Genomic DNA, 14,920 nt, shown 5'->3' with positions numbered 1-14,920 from the left:
AGTGTTGTGTGTTAGTTAAGTGGTGGTGGTTTGAAGCCGATCCTTGCTTCCCTCTGTCCTTGCCGTTACCTGCTTTGTGATAAGCAGCAGTCATCTGTAGGCAGTTTGTGGCTACTGCCCCATGTTAGGTCTCCGCGTGGCAAACCGTCCCTGGAGGAGGATCCCTTAGGTATCTTCATATTCCAGTCCAGCATTCTTCAGAATCCTCAGGGTTCCTGGCACCTTGCTGGCTTTCAGTTTTGCAAGTTGAATTAGGCTTTAGTTGTTTCTCCTGAAAACTTGAATCTTCTCATATCTTCAGCCAAAGCACTATAAATCTTTTTTTTCCCTTTATTTCCAAATTACACCGGAAACTTTGCTCTTCATTTGTTCCATATGCAAATAATGACCCAACTAAAAAGCTAGCAAAACTACTTTCATGTGTAGTCATAATCCTACTCTTTTTTTCATTGTAAAATTGACATGACCTTAAAAACTTTAAAAGTATCTGCTCAGTCCACTCAATTAGATTCAAAGTCTAATAAATTATTTCCCGCATCCATTGAGGTGCATAGCTTGATGTGGGTTTGAACATTTATTGTTACTGGCTAGGCATTAACTCGTTTTGCCTGTGAAGCTCATGGAGCCAAGGACCAGAAGGAGATAAAAACCTACCACTAAGGTGGGTGAGGCTCAGTTGGCTCTGTGGCAGGGGGCACTCCCTCCTTGGTCATCCTGGTGAGCCCCAGCAGATGCGAGTTCCTGAGCTAGCCTGTGGTAAGCTGGAGGGCTTTGTGCTATATTTATTATCTCTGAATCAGACTTGCTGGCATCTGATGAGAGGAGGCACCCCTCCAAGAGAAATACAATATTTGGGGTTCCCTTTTACCAACCCACATCCCAACACTAGACATCACACCCATTATTAAAGTTTTGTTCTTCTTCCTGTATCTGTTACAGAGAACTGTTCTTTGGTTATTTTTTATTCATTCATTCAGCATTTACTAAATCTAATAATAACTCAACAGATCAAGAGACATACAGTCCCTGTCTCCATACTTCATAAATTAATGGGAGAAGCAAACATTAGTGAGATGATTAGATAAACGTAAATTGCCAACTATGATAAATGCAGAGTACTGGGATTAGGGTTAATGAATTAGGATCACTGAATAAATGTGCAGTTTAAAAGCATAATTCAGAGTTTCTGTAAGTAATAAGGCATATTTATTGGCCAAACTTGCAGTTTAAACTGTTAAAGAAAAATTTACCAGTTAAGCTTTTTTCATCTCCTTTTGGTGATTCGGTTGTTCACTCTCAATGAAAAAGTCTGTAGTAACAGTTATAACAGTAATTGCTAGCATTTACCTATATATGTGCCAGGCACTGTTCTGAGTTCTTTACCTGTGTTGATTCATTTAAGCCTCACCCCAGGCCTATCCAGTAGGTGATATTATGACTCCCAGTATACAGATGAGAAAACTGAAGCACAGAGAAGATAAGTAACTTGGCCAAGGCCACAGACTGGTGAGCAATGGGGCCAGGACCCTACCCCAGCTGCTGAGCTCTAACCACTACCCTGCATTTTATTACCTGCTCTCTTTGTTCTGTATACCGTGTATCAGTTCTCTTCTAATGTCTCTGAAATTATCAGCAGAGCCTTTATAGTTTCACACTCAGTTCTTTTTAACACCCAATATACTTCACCATTAAGTAGCAAAATTTATCTGTTTTAGTTTGTTTAACTGAGTAAAGTTCCAGCAATAAAGCATGATACCATGGATCAAATCTCGTAAGTAAAAGGGCATTTCCCTGAGCTCTTTATTATTGAGAATGAATTTAGCAATTAAGTTATAGATTTAATGAAAAATCAAAATGAATTACAGAATTTTTATCTTTTGTGCTTTATTTAAAAGGGCAGACCTCAGTTTTTAGACTATCATTTTTAATTATTAAAAGGCGTAAATTTTTTAATATTTCTAAATATTTATTTTTAATATTCAAATTTTAATATGTAATTGCTTAATGTTTAAATATTTGATTATTTAACATTTTTTAATTATTTTGCCTTCCATGTATCCATTTTCTTAAAAGCAAGCCTGCTACATAAGGGGCATGTTCCCTTCTTTTAGGAAAACCTGAATGTCCCGTGCATCCCACCGAGTTGGTGTTTGCCTTAGACCAGTCCCGGGATGTCACCAAGCAGGAATTTGAGCGGATGAAGGAGATGATTGCTTCCCTCGTGAGAAACATTAAGGTCCGGGACAGCAACTGTCCAGTGGGGGCACGCATTGCCATCCTCTCCTATAACTCCCACGCCAGGCACCTCATCCGCTTCTCAGACTCCTACAGCAAGAACCAACTTCTCAGGGAAATAGAAGCTATTCCTTATGAAAGATCCTCGGATGCGAGGGAGATTGGCAAAGCCATGAGGTTTATTTCCAGGAATGTCTTCAAGCGAACATTTCCAGGGGCTACTACGAGAAGAATCGCCACATTTTTCAGCAGCAGCCAGTCTGCGGATGCTCAGTCCGTCACCACGGCCGCCATGGAATTCAGTGCCCTGGACATCATTCCAGTGGTGATTGCTTTTGGAAACGTGCCCTTAGTCAAGCGTGCATTTGGGGTAAGAGGGTTAGCCTTTCACCTAATAACTATTAATATTTTTTTGCATATACTCACATGCTTCTAGACAGAACTATACTTTCCTGCCTTCAAAATCAAGGTTGTTTGAAAGTCTTTCAAATTCTGGGTTGGCAGAGTGTACTGATAATAAGTGTTTATTACTATGTGCCAGGAATGTGCTAAGCCCTTTTATAAGCATTATCCTGTTTAATTCTCACAGTTAGTTATCATGGTGAGAGACATACTGTTACTCCCATTTTAGAGACAAGAAAACTGAACCTGGAAAAGTTCAGCTTCTTGCCCAGGTTCACACAGACAAGAAGTGGCAGTGTCAGGGCTCGAACCCAGGTTTGCTATTCTAGTGCTTCCCCAAGCTACTCTCTGAGTTGCCTCAGGGCCTAAAGGTACTGGGCCAGCAAGACCTGTGAATATCTGAAGATGTCACACATATGGGCAGGGTAGAATTTGCTGTTGTACAAGGAAAAACAATTGGCTGATTTTATAACATCATCAGTCATATGAAGATCCAAATGTTATAAATGAAAAGTCATCCCAGTGATGGCTCCTCAGATTGAGGATTAAAATCCTAATATGCAGCTTTCCTAAATAAACCACCTGTTAGTTTTCCATTCATGTGGACACCGTGAAGGGGGGCCCCAAGGGGCGGCAAAAGGGTGTTGGAAATTGCAACCCAAATGAAAAGGCCAACCATCCAAAAATTATTTCACTTAGAGAAAGGAAGGTAAGAAGCAACTGTATCTTCAGGTATGTGAAAAATTATTACACAGGAAAATCTCTAATTAGAGAAACGAGGTATAGTCATACTAGGAAACTTCAGGTTAGGTTTAAATAAGACCTCTCTGAAAATGAGTTTGATTTGCTGTTTGCATGGACTGAGAGCAGGTGGTTAAGACTTCACTTTTTAATAAGAGCCTTCTGAAATAGGGGCAGTCACTCACCTGTCAAGGGCGACTTCTCTCTGACTTTTCCTGGAGGCTGGAGGCTAGATTTAAATGGCCTTTTGAGGCCTTTTCAGCTCTATAATTTTCAGTAAAAGTGGTGAAATAAGCAAAACAGAGTTGAAATACAGAACTCATTTGTAAAATATAGAAAGAAGCAGTACCTATTTCCTAGAGTAGGTTTGATGACTAAATGATATAATGCAGTGCATTAGTGCCTAGTACATAGCAAACACCCAACAATGGTAGCTATTGCTTTGATTATTATTGTCATTCAGTTGTTTGATGCAGGACTAAACCTGTTTAATGATGTTGAAGTCCAGGTTGTAAAGGAGCTGAAACTGCTTTAGCTTCTTTTGAGCTAACTCTCAGAAATATGTAAATGAAAAGGCTGATTTATCAGAATCAGAAAGGAAAATGCACATAAATTAGAAAAGACTGGAGCCAGGCTATGCAAATGAAGCTGCTATATGAGAAACAGCTGCTGAAAAATTCTGTAAGTGAATTTAGTTACACACAGAGTCCTCATAATTCCCTATTTATTGAGAGCCCCCTTCACCCTTGGCTTTATTTAGTCACAGAACTAGAGACAACTCTATATACTGATACAAATAACTGATGGCACTTGTCATATAAACTGAAACTTACTCAAAGTATGTGCACAGCATATAAAACTTCCTGAAAATGTGTATTTTTTTGGAGAGCTAACATCCTCACTTGGAGATGAACATATCTACTTTCTTGATTCTACCCAAATTGCCTAGAGACTACCTATTCCTTTTTGAAGGAATTCATCTCAGAAGGGTACCAGGAAGATTCAAGTTCTTGATCATAGCCTCTCATTAATCCTAGCAGCATTGGTCTCCAATACCCCTTAGCAGAAAAAGAGCTAGAGATGCAGAGAGAAGTCAGATCTCGCCCCAAGGTTCATTCATCCAGCAGATGTTTAGTGAGCCCCTCATATGTACCAGATGTTGTTCTAGGCTCTAGGGATACAAAAGGTAACTAGAAAAACAAAAGTCCTACTCTCATGGAGCTGACATTAGAGGATGGAACTAAACAGAGGTGTCTGGAAGGGTTCAAAAGAAAGGCATACACACAAGTTGGTTAGAACCCAATATCTAATGTTTTAAGCCATTAGCAATGGAATTACAGTGGAGAAATCACATTTCTGCTTTTCTATTTTGCCTTTTTTTTTCTTTCTGCTATCCAGTCTCTTCAATTGTGCTTACCCACACTTGAGTTCTGTTCTTAAAAAGGAAAAAAAAAAAGTCTAATGACACAATGTTGGCTGGCATCTTCATTTCAGAGCTACATTTTAAAACCCTCATTTGTTCATCATCATGACTTTTCCCATCTCAATTCGTATGAGTTCGGTAGCCAAGTGTGAAATTTGTACCTTTGCAGACACGTGTGGTGGGCCCCAGGAGCAGCTGTTCTGATAGCATTCAGTGATTTCCCTCTGCTCCTTAGCAAATGGAGTGTGACCACCGTCTTGGAAATTTCTTATGATGGTATAAAGCTGAGTGATGAGCTGTTTGTCCCTTTGAAAACAGAAGGCCATTCTTATTGGAAAAACTTCAAGTTCAGCTTTGTTTTGTCACTAGGGTTTTCCCTCTAAATTTCTTTGGCAATTCCTAATTCCAGAGAAATTATATTTGCTACACATTCAGAATTCTAATATGGTGGATCTCCCTTTCTTATGTACCTATAAGATAGCCTATTTTTTTTTTTTTTCTTTTTCTCTGTTGTTTGGCACTGCAGGTGAGAGAAACAATAAGAAGTGTAATATTTGACATTACAGATCATTTGTGTGATTGGAGACAGAGCTGAAATTGGGGGAAATTTTTAATGGGAAAATTTAGCACTTTAAATGCCAACCTTTTTATTTTTAAAAGGATTTCCTTTGATAACATCAGAATTGTCTAAAGACAGAAGACCATCTGTAATATCAATTTAAATTTTTCTTGAGTGCATCAATTTATGGAGCCCCTTGATGTTTAGAGAAGAGAGAACAGGGTGATGTCCAGAACCATTTGATGCCATGCCCCATAATCACCTATCTGTGGACCTAAAAGCTAAACTTTCGTCCAACATGGTGCTATTTTGAAACCACAGGAAGGTGAGTAGTAGGAAAAGTGAACAATAGGACTCTTTTATTTTAAATCCTCAGCCCACATTCACATAAGGAATTTTTCTGTCACATGCTAACTACAGTTACTCCCATGATATATGGTGGGATTGCGAGATTGCTGAGGTGGGGGGTTGGGGGGTAGCAGCAAAGACCCCCTGTGGACTTACCCCAGGAAAGCAACTCCTTAGAATTAATGATAAGAAATGATGTTGCTTTGGGTCATGAGTAAATGTGAAGCCTGAATAATCAAATTATGCTATCACCAGAAATATGGAAGTTGTCACATTATGGACATGAAGAACACAAGACTAGTTAACAGAGGCAGCAATCCCTGGGGAACATCTTGAGAAGCAATGCTCTAAGTAAGCTTAGAACCCACTTAAACAAAACTACAATCATCAAGGTAGCTCATGCAAAAGAGAGAAGGTAAGTTTTGATTGGGGGAGCAAAACTTAAATTTGAAGCCTTCCATGTTCCATCCCTCCTTTAGGCTCATTGTCCTCATCTGTAAAATGATGGAACTGGATGACATGGTTTCTAAGGTTTCTTCTAGCTCTTTTTTTTTCTTCCTGGATCCTGGTAGTTAGCAATGAGATAGCTCTTTGCCTCTACCAAATGGTCTGATTCATGATCTCTGGACTGATTCATCATCACAATCCAGGTGGAGTGACAGCATGATTCACTGGAAACATTGCATAGAGGTACTTATCAAAAGTCCTTAACAATACAGACCAATTATTTCTGCTGGTGTACTAGAAATGACTCTTTGTTTACAGATAAACAAAACCAATTTAGACTAGCTTAAGGTCATGCATGTACATAGTCTCAGTAGACTCAATTATAAGGCTCCAGATAGAAGCTAGATGTCCTCTGGTCTTGAGTCCAGGTAGGCAGGCTGTTTTCATCCTATGCTCCCCAGGACACAGAACTCAAAATTTCTTCAAAGAGGCTATTTGCACAAAGAATCAGGGAACAATGCAGACTTTACTGAAGAAGGTGAGTCCAGAAGAGACTCCAGCATGCAGAGCAATGCGTTCCACCAGAAGTCCCCTTTTATGTCACCACCACCCTGTCCGTTCTCCACTGCCCTACCATCACAGGATCTTTTCTGTTTCTCTTATACCACACAGTGTTCACCTTTACCACCTTCTTTCACCTTTACCACCTTCTTTTCCTAGTACTATCCATTCTTTTCTCTATATTTTTGTGCCTAGAAATTTATCTAAAAGCTTCAGTTATCACCTATTCCCTCAAGTCTCCCCTCTAACCCAGACAGCTCATGAAGGCAAACACAGTGGTCTCCCAGAAAGGAATCCCCGTGAGCACAGATTTCTCCATCTCTTATAGACAGAAGAATAAAAGATGGGTAGAAGCAGAGATGAGCCACAGGAAAAGCCTAGAATCACCAGGACTCTCTCCATTTCTCATTTCTGCTTCATTCTACCTGTCTGCACTGTCCCCCTCCTTTCACCTCCCTCTCCGTTTCCCTTATGCCTCTGTCCCTGAGAGGGAATATGACTACCTATATCTCTATTAATTATTGCCACTAACCCAAACAGACTCCCAATGATCTCAGGATCCAAGTTCCAAATACTGAGAAAGTGAATATGATTGGCTCAAATATCCATCCCTGGTCTAATCAGTTCTGGTCAGAGTGTTGGAGTCATCCCATGCAAACATGGCGGCCAAAGTCCTACCTCTCTGGATAAAGTATGGGAAGAGAAATTCCCAGAGAAAGAGGGGTTCATTTGCTTAAGACAGTAGGACTCATAGGGAAAAAATAAAATGTCATCTCATAGGCATCTTCATCTCTTACAGGACCATAACTGTAATTTTTTTTCAACTATCCATTTTCTCTGAGTTGATTAACTGCCAAGTTCATTATTCTTGATTACTTGGGGCCTCCTTATCATCTTCATTATTAATAACTCAGGTGGTTTGGAAAGCATAGAGTAGTTGTTCAGAGAGAAGTGCTGCCTGAGCGTGGATCTGAGTCTGCGTTTCAAAGCTGGTTCATAATGGGAAACTCAAAGGATAGTTATAAGGAGCATCAGGCAATTTCACATGGTTCTTTGGTACTTGGGGGTGGGGGGAGGGGGGCAAGGTCTCTGATCCTCTTCTTTAAATGGCTTTAGCGTCCAGTGTCTTTTGAATTGTCTTTTAACCTTTCTTTGAGCTTCCGTTTCCTCATCTGTAAAATGGGCTGAATAAAGGTAAGAAGTTGCTGGATTGTTGAGATAATGGGTATGAAAGTGTAACTATAATGTAAACTATAGTTTACACCTTATAGTGTAAACTATAAGGAATTCTTCAGTGAACTACATGGCACTTACCCTGTGCCAATAAGTACTTTACAATTAAGAACTTATTTAATGCTCACAGTAGTCCTATTAGGTAATAGTAGAAGTATTCTACAGATGAAACAGAGATGTAAAGTAACCATCATCCAGCTAAAGGGAGAGTTGGGTTTAAAGCCGGGCAGTGCTCTTAACCACTCTGACATGCTGCACCTACCCATGATCTTAGCAGGAGCAGCACTGACCTCTCCAGATCTCAGTTCTCTGAACAATCCTGGCAGGTTCTTGCAGCCCCACCCATTAAGCTGTTCTTTCTCTTACTTCTGCTCCTTGCAGATCGATGACACTGGCACATTCCAAGTAATAATGGTTCCACCTGGGGCCGACGACACGCCAGCATTAGAAAGACTCCAGCAATGCACTTTCTGCTATGGTAAGACCCACAGAGGGAACATAATTTGGTCAGGCCTGTTAAGCGCATTGAGTCACCATTGGCAGGAGCAGCTGGAACTTGGCAGTGGGGATGTGGGTGGCCTCAGGAGGACTTCCCAGGCTCTGGGCTCACTGCATCACACAGCATCTCCCACAGATGGAACCTCTCAGCCCAGCAAGCTGGGTCCCCTCCTATATATTGCCACAGGAGGGTTACATTCCATACCTCTGTACTCAGTGCAGCTGCCAGGAAATAATGATGATTTTCAGAAAAAGGTTACCCTGTCTCATGCCAAGTTTTTCATGCTGTAAGTATATTTATATGTTTTCCAAGTCTCAAATGTTCACAACCTCCAAGAAGGCTCTACAGCAATTCACTACTGTCCTACCTGCTTGGGGAGGTTTCTTTTAGTGCAGTAGAAGTGAAAACTAGCAGGAATTCATGCATTTCTCATTGAAAAGAAACTTCACAGAGACCCAAATGTTAAGCATCAAAGAAGTTTGCAGAGATGGTTTGTCTTTTCTTGTGCTTTAAACAGGCTCAATAGAACTAGCTAGAAAACTGGACTCTAACTTCAATTTGTGTCTAATAATTATGAAGATGGTAGAAACCACTGAGATTTCTGGGTGTAATATTTGACAGTTATCAGCCATTTGCTATATGCCATGCACTGTTCTGATCGCTTTAAATGAATTATTTTGTTCAATCCTCTCAATCACCCTAAAACATTTGAACTATTATTAGCTCCATTTTACAGATGAGGAAAATGAGGCTTAGAGAGATGAAATAACTTGCTCAGAACCACAGCCAGGTCAAACCCAAGAAGCCTGGCTCTAAATTCCCTGCAGTTAATGAATAAGGAAGGTCCCATTTTTTGCTTCCTGAAATTCCCCATTTGGCCTTGAAGAAAATGCAGAATTCCTCTCCTTCCCCTTGTGTATCAGTGAGATGCTAATACCTGCCACATAAATGACCTCACAGGGAGGTGGCAGCTTGGAGAGAGAAGTAGGATTTCCAGTCTTTCTTTCTGTCGTCTTCGCCTCTGCCTCCCTCTAATCTCCCTTCCTCCCTCCCTCCCTCAGTTGTACAAGATCAGCATAGGTACTGGCATTCTTAATTCAAAGTAGTTAAAGTGCCAATCATGCTGTGGCGAGATACATCCCACCCTATATATTCTCAGTTGCACTTTCAAACATGTCAGTTACAATAGTGTGCTGGTATCTTACATAATCAAAAGCTGCATATGTGTGACTGGGGATAGATTTTGGCTCCATTTCTTGGCCCAAACCCTTGTTTTGCCTCTCAGGCATTATCATGGACGATATCTTGGCTGTTGTTTCCTGCAATTAAAAAACCCACAAAACTAAGCAAATGTGCAGCCTGCTGCCTCTGATTTTAAAAACTCCCGTGTAGTCAAGTGACTATTCTGTCATCTGACCATTATACAGGGACAGAAAATCTTACTGAATTTCAATAAGGGAAACATAACTTATCTACAGCCAAAATTTAGTGAGTCCATGAGAAAGACAAGTTAGGAAGATTGCAATATCCCCTAGGACCTGCATTCTGGTCATTAATCTTTCATCTAGTAACTTTTATTCATGGGCCATGCTATATCTAAGTGCCAGCTGTTCACACACGTGTTAACCCATTGCTCTTTTTTCTCTTCGGTTTTTAAAGAGGACATTCTCATCTGCAACCACCGACTGTTATTGAAAACCTAGGATTATAGAATGTCAGCCCTAGATGGAGTATTAGGGTGATTCTGAGCAACGCCAGAGGAATTTTGAATTGAGGCCCAGGGTGGAGAGGTAACTTGACTAGGGACACACAGCATGTCCGTTATTGAGACAAGACTAGAATCCAGCATCCCAGATCTCAGGCCAGCGGGCCTCTCCTCCTCTACACCACAAGTCTTCATCTCTAATAACAGAACACTGACTTCATGTGTAAAAAGTTCTAGAAATAATAGTGCGTCCTTTGGCAAGATGTTTTTCCTCTTCTGGCTTGAGTCTTTTCTGTAAGATGAGGAGGTTGGATTAGGTGACCTCTAAGATCTTTACAGCTCCAAATATTTTTTAATCCTGTGAATATTCACTGTGGTTAGATTCAATAAAATTCACTCTCTATTTTTATTATTACACATTCTTGTGTTAAATGAGATAAGCACATTTATGAGAATGACCTCATATTTTATGAAAGTCCATTAATATGTGATATTTATATTCATTCATTTAACAAACATGTACTGAACTTTCAACGAATAAGCATCATAGAGTGGTTGTTTTGTCCTTCAGAAGTGTACAAAAATAGACATTGAGTGATAAACAATTATTTAAATTGAATAAAAGATCCATTGCTTTTTTTCACTCTTACTTTTTAAGCAGATTACTTTTTCATATTACAGCAATGTGACCTAATGATAAAGGTTTAAACTATATTGTCAGTTTTGAGAAAATCACTAGCTTTTGTGTTGTGGTACAATGTAATCGTGTGTACATTAGATATATTGTCAATTTAGATATTTATGAACTTAAAATTCAGCCAAGATGAAACATATGTTGAAAATAGTCTTAATTATTAAAAGTCAGTCAGAGTTAGTGAATGGAATCCAAGACTAAGATTACGTGTAAAATCTGTGCTTTTTGGTTCTAGATACAAGCCATGTACTAGGAAATTTTGTTGTTAATATCAAAGTCATTTAGTAACTATTTTAACATCAAAGATTATGCTGTTTACAAATGTCAAAATATCTAAGAGACTATCTTTCCTTTCCTGTCCGTTTCTGTTTAGTAACCCTAAGTGACTTCTGTTTTGCAGACATTTGCAAGCCGGATGCTTCTTGTGATCAAGCCAAACCATCCCCTCTGCAGTCTTACGTGGACGCTGCTTTCCTTCTGGATGGCTCTCGGAACGTGGGACGTGCCGAATTTGAAGACATAAGAGACTTCCTGGGAGCACTGTTAGATCACTTTGAAATCACCCCAGAACCCATGACCTCTGTCACTGGAGACAGGGTGGCCCTATTGAGCCATGCTCCCCCTGACTTCCAACCCTACACTCAGAAGAGTCCCGTTAGAACCGAGTTCAACCTTACCACCTACAGCAGTAAACGCCTCATGAAGAGGCACATGAAAGAATCCGTTCAACAACTAAATGGAGATGCTTTTATTGGCCACGCTTTACAGTGGATTCTGGACAATGTCTTTTTAAGTACACCCAATCTGAGAAGAAACAAAGTCATATTTGTGATATCTGCTGGGGAAACCAGCTATTTGGATAAGGAAACCTTAAAGAAAGAATCCTTACGAGCCAAATGCCAAGGTTATGCGCTATTTGTGTTTTCCCTTGGCCCTACTTGGAATGACAAGGAACTAGAAGATCTAGCCAGCCACCCTTTGGAACACCACTTGATTCAGCTTGGCCGAATTCATAAGCCTGACCACAGATACAGTGTGAAGTTTACGAAGTCCTTTATAAATTCAGTCAGGCGTAAGTCATAAAATCTGGTCTTTCCTGCACGTTAAGAATATATTTGCTTTTCCCAAAAAAAGGATTGATGAGCTGACATAGATTCTTGGAAACCTATTCTCTGTCTTTAAGGGCATCATAGGGTCAGAAAAAGAACATATGTTATAATGGGCAGTGGAGGGCTCTGATTCCTAAGAATTTAATGTTCTGGCTCATCTTTTTTTATGCCTGTGGTTACTATAGAGAATCAAAACAAGCAGCTGCTCACACATCTGGCTGCATGGAGCAGTGTAGTCTGGGGGTGTGAGGTCATAGCCTGGACTTTAGCTGCAAAGTAGAAACCCTTGCCATGTAACATTAGCGTGCTGCCTTTGATGGAAAGTTTGATCAGTTAACACACCAAAAAAGAGCCAAAGAAAATTTAAAGTAAACAATTCTTGGCTTTGCTTTCACAAGTTCCAGAGGCAGTGTTTGAAATATTAGGAGATACTATTTTACCTGTCAGAATGAAAGATACACCCTTGCAAAACTTTCTCTGTGTCATTAATGAATTTTTTGATGCCAGTAATTAGTGTAACCAGTGCCCATAAAAAGAAACGTGGGCTTCTTGGATTGACCTTGCATTGAAAGTATGGAAACCATTCTTAATTCAACAAGATGAATAAAAAGAAGCCATGACCTGAATTGACTCTGAGGGTCAAAAAGCACAGGGCAGGATTTCTGAACATTTTCATGGTGAATAAGCCATTGGGGTTCAGATAAAGAAAAGTGAACACTCAGGCAACAGAGCACCCGGTATAACTCAAGTGAGAGGCCATTGCATGTCACTGACATGATGCGGTGAGACTAGTCAAGGCTGCAGAGACATGGACCAGTCAGCCTGGGGAGCCTAGGAAATAGTTGATGGAGCCATGTGTCTGCTAGTCCTCGGCTGCTTCAACTGTGAGCCTCAGATGAGCAGTATCAGTATCCTTCGAGAGCTTGTTAGAAATGCACAATCTCAGGCCCCACCCCAGCCATTCTGAACCAGAATTGGCATTTTAATACGATCCCTAGATGATTCATATGCATATTAAGGTTTGAGAAACACTGATATAGGAGCAATATACTCTCAGAATGAAACTTATTGGATGTATTCTGAAATAGGAACCAGAAAGAGGAACTAGAGAAAAAGGAGGGGAAAAAAAACAGGGCTAGAAGTCATTCTGAAGGAATAATCAGAAAGCATTTGTAGGAGTAAAACAAAAGAACACCTTGAAAGACTTTGAGAAACTTGTAAAATAACAGTCCTATGAGACAAGAAGTTGAAGGAAGTTTAAGATGGAATTCCCTTCCCACCCGCCCCCCACCCCCCACCCCAAATTCTTGGTGGTGGTTCATGGTGTTTCATTATTATGAAGAATTAATTTATGTGGACCACGTCAATCTCTTACACTTCCAAATGAAATGAGCCACCAACAAATCAAACCCAAGATAGCGCTGTTGTTACTGTTGTTGTCAGTGATCCTAAGACCATAAAGGAAATATTTTTTCTTTGCATTCTGATATTGCAAAGAAGCCAATGAAAAATAAATATTCTGATCAGTTCACTTCAACTACAGGCCAGACTCTTAGGACTGGTTCACTACATCTCCTTTAATGTTTGACCATAACTTTAACGGCTAAGGGCATCTTTCTGAAAAGTTAGTGGAATTCTCCACCTACAAATTCGGCAGAGAGGTATTTTCTAAACCCAAATCTAAAGATTCCTCTGGGAAATCTGCTTTCATCTCATATGGCCACATAGTTGGCATCTCTTTCTGGATGTTAAAAAGAGTGAAGTGATTCTTTGTGTAGGGAACAGATTTGAGTAACGTCGACTGCTGTGAATAAGACTCATCACAGACTTTTCTCTTCCTAGGTGCAATCAACAAATATCCACCAGTAAATTTCAGAACAAAATGCAACAGATTCACTCCTTCAGATCCAAGGCAGCCCCCACGACAGTTACAAAGGTATTATCTGCTTGATAGTATTGATGTATGTGCCCCCCACCTTCCTTCTCTGCCTCTTTTATCTTTGTTCCTTTTCCTTTTCTTCTTCTTCTTCCATCCTATTCAGGCAAAATCTCTTGCTGCATGATATTAAAATATAATTTGAGGTTACAAGATGCAATAAAAATGACCATGTTTATCTGAAAAACAACCAAATAGAATTTTTTTAAGATGGAAAAACACTCGTGGGACACCCAAGAGGCCACGAGCATACCCAATGGCCAGATCTTGTTTTCTAAATACCATTCCCCACTAAAATGAACCAGGGATTTTTGGAGAAATACCAAATTCTAGGTTGCATCAGGGAAAGTACATTGTGAACCTGGAACTTTTCTTGTGCCAGAAGGCAAGAAAGTAGTAAAAAACTGTCATGTCAAAAGGACAGAGGGGCTATCTTGAAAAGACTCCCACTGGCCTGATTTGGGTATTTTGAACATAGGAAAAAATAATGATGATAATGGATTATAACATATTGAATTTTTACATCCATAAAGATACCAAAAAAGGTGGGGGGGGGGTGGTTCTTCTATATGGAAGAATGCCAGCTAATAAATGTAGAACGAATGGGAGAATTAGAAAATCACTGATGTAATCCCCATTGTAATAACTGAGCCAGACAAGGATCTTTAAGGGATGCTAAAAACAGTAGATGAAAGGAGGTTGGGGAACTGTCTATTTACACAATCACAAATTACTTATTAATTACAAAGAGGGAAATGTGAAAATGTGTCTTTACATGGCGCTATCTGGTGGCACCTCCTTTAAGTACTGGTATTATGTGCTATGTTGTGATGCAGCAGGATCATCACCTGTGTGAAGTTCCTGCTGGAGATGTTTGACCCGAGTCTAATAATGAGGCAACAGTTGGACAATACCAGAATGTGGAATGCCCTTCAGGACAACTAGCCTCTACTCTTCATAGGTTTCAAGGGATGGTGGAGTGCTGTTCTAGAATGGGGGAGACTAATGAGACTTAGCCAAATGTAGTT

The 14,920-nt window shown here is 40.0% G+C and overlaps 1 protein-coding gene across 1 annotated transcript in view; it reads left to right on the top strand.

The window, feature by feature from the left end:
• The window catches only part of COL6A6 (collagen type VI alpha 6 chain), a 105,114-nt gene that overhangs the window by 77,597 nt on the left and 12,597 nt on the right, over positions 1 to 14,920 (top strand). Inside the window, 4 exon segments of the mRNA XM_037845078.1 lie at positions 2,112 to 2,605; positions 8,331 to 8,427; positions 11,248 to 11,919; positions 13,799 to 13,892. Coding sequence (XP_037701006.1) covers positions 2,112 to 2,605; positions 8,331 to 8,427; positions 11,248 to 11,919; positions 13,799 to 13,892 — 1,357 coding nt within the window.

The sequence above is a fragment of the Choloepus didactylus genome, chromosome 1, assembly GCF_015220235.1.
Source record: "Choloepus didactylus isolate mChoDid1 chromosome 1, mChoDid1.pri, whole genome shotgun sequence".
NCBI classification, from domain to species: Eukaryota; Metazoa; Chordata; class Mammalia; order Pilosa; family Megalonychidae; genus Choloepus; species Choloepus didactylus.
This window is presented reverse-complemented; position numbering and strand designations above follow the sequence as displayed.